The sequence below is a fragment of the Aplysia californica genome, unplaced genomic scaffold (assembly GCF_000002075.1).
Source record: "Aplysia californica isolate F4 #8 unplaced genomic scaffold, AplCal3.0 scaffold00479, whole genome shotgun sequence".
Taxonomy (NCBI): domain Eukaryota; kingdom Metazoa; phylum Mollusca; class Gastropoda; order Aplysiida; family Aplysiidae; genus Aplysia; species Aplysia californica.
In genome coordinates this window covers 58,108-62,258 of record NW_004797749.1, presented here as the reverse complement: position 1 = coordinate 62,258, position 4,151 = coordinate 58,108, and the positions used below count along the sequence as shown (strand labels likewise).

General features: G+C 41.6%; 1 protein-coding gene across 1 annotated transcript in view; it reads right to left on the bottom strand.

The window, feature by feature from the left end:
- LOC101849950 (myosin-VIIa) overlaps window positions 1-4,151 on the bottom strand; it is a gene marked incomplete at its 5' end in the record, with an annotated part of 68,986 nt that overhangs the window by 23,198 nt on the left and 41,637 nt on the right. The window contains 3 exon segments of the mRNA XM_035971667.1: window positions 768-926; window positions 1,959-2,020; window positions 3,010-3,101. Coding sequence (XP_035827560.1) covers window positions 768-926; window positions 1,959-2,020; window positions 3,010-3,101 — 313 coding nt within the window.

Genomic DNA, 4,151 nt, shown 5'->3' with positions numbered 1-4,151 from the left:
TTGAGTGTAAAACATTTGGAAATTGACCTAAATTATCCCCTTTCGAACCTCAGGTCATTCATAACAACGAGAGTGTCCAGAAAGGTTATTCGAATGAGCGTAACTACTCGTAATGTCTTATCAGCTTGTGAGAGGGGGTTATTCATGTGTTTGTAACACTTTATAAATAGAAAGCTATGAAAGATGGAGCGTTATTTTCATCATCGGTTACCACACTCCCGCGGTATTCATAGCAAAAACACACATTACCCGGCGCGTGCGCTATACACCAACAGTACACACTGAGTGACCCGGCGGCCTGCCCGGCACGTCCGACGTAATCGGTTGCTGATAAGATACACATCTGGGCACAGACGCAGGATAAGAGTTAAAGGTGTTACAAGAGAGTAACAAATACAAAAAAGAAGGAGGAGAGGTCAGGACGATAGTTGTATCACAGGACGGAAGGAGCAGGCTACACCAAAGCACCCGCCAACCACGCACACTTGTGGTGTCGAGGTTAGTCATCAACAATAACAGCCACAGCAACAACAACAACAACAACAACAACAACAGGACATCAACAACAAAAACAGTCACAATAACAACAACAGGATATCAACAAAAAAAACAGCCACAATACAGCAACAACAACAACAGCAACAGGATAACAACAACCACCACTACCACCACTACCACCACCTCCAACACCAACAAACAAAAACAAACACCAACAAACAAAAACTCACAACACGACAGATGGACAGACGGACACACCCCCCACTGACCTGAGGCACTTCTGCAGCCGGTTGAGGCAGTCATCGGCCAGGTTGTTGCTGCGTGAGCGAGAGCGCAGGAAGGCCATCAGCTCCTTCAGCAGGTTGGTGCTGGGCGGGAAACAGCCCGTGGCCAGCCACATCAGCTCCCAGCCGTGCTTCAGGCTCACTCTGGGGCACAGGATGGACCATGGGAAATGGTGAATTACAGCTTTCAAAATACCATGGAAAATGGTGAATTACAGCTTTCAAAATACCATGGGAAATGGTGCATTACAGCTTTCAAAATACCATGGGAAATGGTGAATTACAGCTTTCAAAATATCAAGGGAAATGGTGAATTACAGCTTTCAAAATACCAACAGAAATGGTGAATTACAGCTTTCAAAATACCAAGGGAAATGGTGAATTACAGCTTTCAAAATACCACGGGAAAGTCAACATACCACGGGAAATGGTGAATTACAGCTTTCAACATGCCATTGGAAATTGTTACTGATTTCCACAGACCATGGGAAATTGTTACAGCTTTTGACACACCATAGGAAATGGTTACAGCTTTCAACAGACAACGTGAATCATTACAGCTTTCAACAAAAATTACAAAATGTTTTAAATAAAGTAACCAACAAATACAAGAAATCTTTTTTTTTTTTATAATTGGGAAAGAAAAAATGGTAACAGCGAAACAACGGAATGTCATAAATAAATTTAATACCACTGCAGCTTTCAAAGACAACAAAGCATAAATAAAGTAACACAAATGTAGAACATGTAATAAATAAAGTAATACACAGTAACAGTGATGGTAACTGCTTTGAAAAAAAAAATTTTGTGAACTTTTGAGACCAGGCACAAAGAACAAATGTACAGAGAGTACGCTGTCCACAGATCATATGTGAAGCATGCTGACAAACTGAGTTACTTCCGCAATCCACAAATGGAGATATATTGGCCAAAAATCTACACTTGGGTGAAATTTGTAGATTTTCTATTGATGCCATATTCTTTAAGTATAACATGCCTTTTATTATTTCATACTTATAAATTGTAAAAACTTCACCTATAAGCGTGATGTATCTATTTCCATAAGGCTTGAAACCGAGAAGTAACTCATTTTGTCAGCACGCTTCACATATATAACAGAGATACAGAGATCAATCACAAATACTTCAGTTAACATCAAATGTTCGGGAGACTTACTCGTGTCTGTTATCGGTGAGTTGCTTCATGATCTGACAATACACCTCATCTCGCAAGATTTCCTGAGGACAAAGTGAGAGAAAAAGTGTCGTCAAAAAAAAAAATTTTTTTACCATCTCGGAAACTCAAAACAATGGGTGAAAGGGCATTTGTATGTCATGGCCCCGAGGTCTGAAATGCTTTGCCCAGTCATTTTGTTTGTTTTAGTAGAGGTTTTACGGCGCTCGCAACTGCAAGAGGTTATATGAGCGCCAGAAGATTAGACGTGTTACAAGAGAGTAACTAACATAAAAAAGAAGAAGGGGAGACAAGGATGATAGATGTTTCATATGAAAGAAAGAGCAAACCACACCAGAGCACCCGCCAACCATCCCCCCAGTCGTTTAGATAGACAGACAGATCCTTGATAGGAAAGAAGGAGCAAGCCACACCAGAGCACCTGCCAACAACCCACAACACCACTTTGAAATGAACTACAACTTATCTAGTACAACACACCTGGAAGTGACAAGAATAAATGACATAATATAAACGCCTGACATGAATTAGCGACATTTATATTGCCGTAATCTGAAAAAATGCCTTTTTAAATTTTCACAACAGTTGCTAGATAAAGAGGCTTTTAGTCAGCGTAACTATTTTTAAAAAGGCATTGTTCCGAAACTTGAATTCTAATTTATTTTAAAACTAACAACAGTTTCACTTTAATTTTTTTCACACAACTGATCAGGTTCTCGACATAGCAAATTTTTTTTAATGGGCTCCAAAAAAGAAAAAAAAAGGGCGTTTTGTCAGCAAAGGGCAGAATAAGTGAGCGGTACTGGTAAGTGACATCCAAGGGTTTAGTTTTTGTAGGAGTTTTACGGCACTTGCAACACAATAAGGCAATATAAGAGCCAAAGATTAGAGGCGTTACAAGAGAGTAACAAACACAAAAAAGAAGAAGGAGAGATAAGGACAAAAGGTGTTTGATAGGAAAGAAGGAGTAAACTACACCAGAGCACCCGCCATCCAACGAGTGACGTCGCGACAGCACAGGGGAAGCACTCACATTATTGATGGGGCTGCCAAAGATCTGGTCGGTGAACTCGTTGGCCACGCGGCTACGTCTGCTGGGGTGGTCTCCCATGTACTTCAGGATGGGTGCACGCCGGTCAAGGAAAACTACGGTACATAGTGGTCGTTTTTAAGGACAAGCGGGCTAACCCAGATTTCGGGGGTTTCCAGAAATCTTGACCTACACCAAAAGTGGGTATCGTCCTCTCTGCCTATAGGAGAAGTATGGTTTCAACGGTGTGTGTATTTGTGTGGTTATAGAGAAAACTCTCCTTGTCTTTTAAAGAAACTGAACAAGGGGCAAAAACTTTACCTTCGATTTTCTTTAAAAAACAGCATTTTTCGGGATAGCCCCCTTGTGCTTAAAAGCAACCAATTGTCTCAGATGGCCACATCTATAGGAGAAAAGTAGCTGTCTCCAGTTCTTATAGTACGATTTTTACGCCACTTGCAACACAAGTTGGTAACAAAAAAATAGAAAGAAGGAAAATGGGAAGAGGCAGACAGTGGTGACGAAAGCAGGCAACAGAATATGGTTACAGAACAGGAAAGGAGGTAAAAAGAGAAAATTTGGAAAAGAAAAATTTTCGTTGCTGTCAGGTTTCGAATCCGGGACCTACAGAAGGAGAGGCGAACCCAGTAACCTCTAGACCATGAGAGCCCCTTGATGTCAAAGACATTGAGTTTCACAACATGGTTAAGCTTTTTCGAATGTAATTCTTTGAACATCTTGACAACGATTCCGAACAATCTTACGACTTTACTAAAGCAGTTAAAACATTTTTATTTTTATTTCATGGTCTTAGTAACTCAAACCGGCCAAAAATGTCATTTAGAACTTTGCAATTCGGAGCTGGAAGCTACAGAAGCACAATAAGGGGTGAGGTAATCAACCAGTGCCAGGATGTGCCAAGATTGGAGGACATGGCCAGGGACAGACAGGTGTGGCGTCGACTGCTCTCCGCCTTTTGTACCTGACGGTATAGGGAGAGAGTGAGTGAGTGGGTGGGTGGGTGGGTGAGTGGGTGAGTGAGTTGAGTGAGTTGAGCGAGTTGAGTGAGTGAGGTGAGTGAGTGAGTGAGTGAGGTGAGTGAGTGAGTGAGTGAGGTGAGTGAGGTGAGTGAGGTGAGTGAGGTG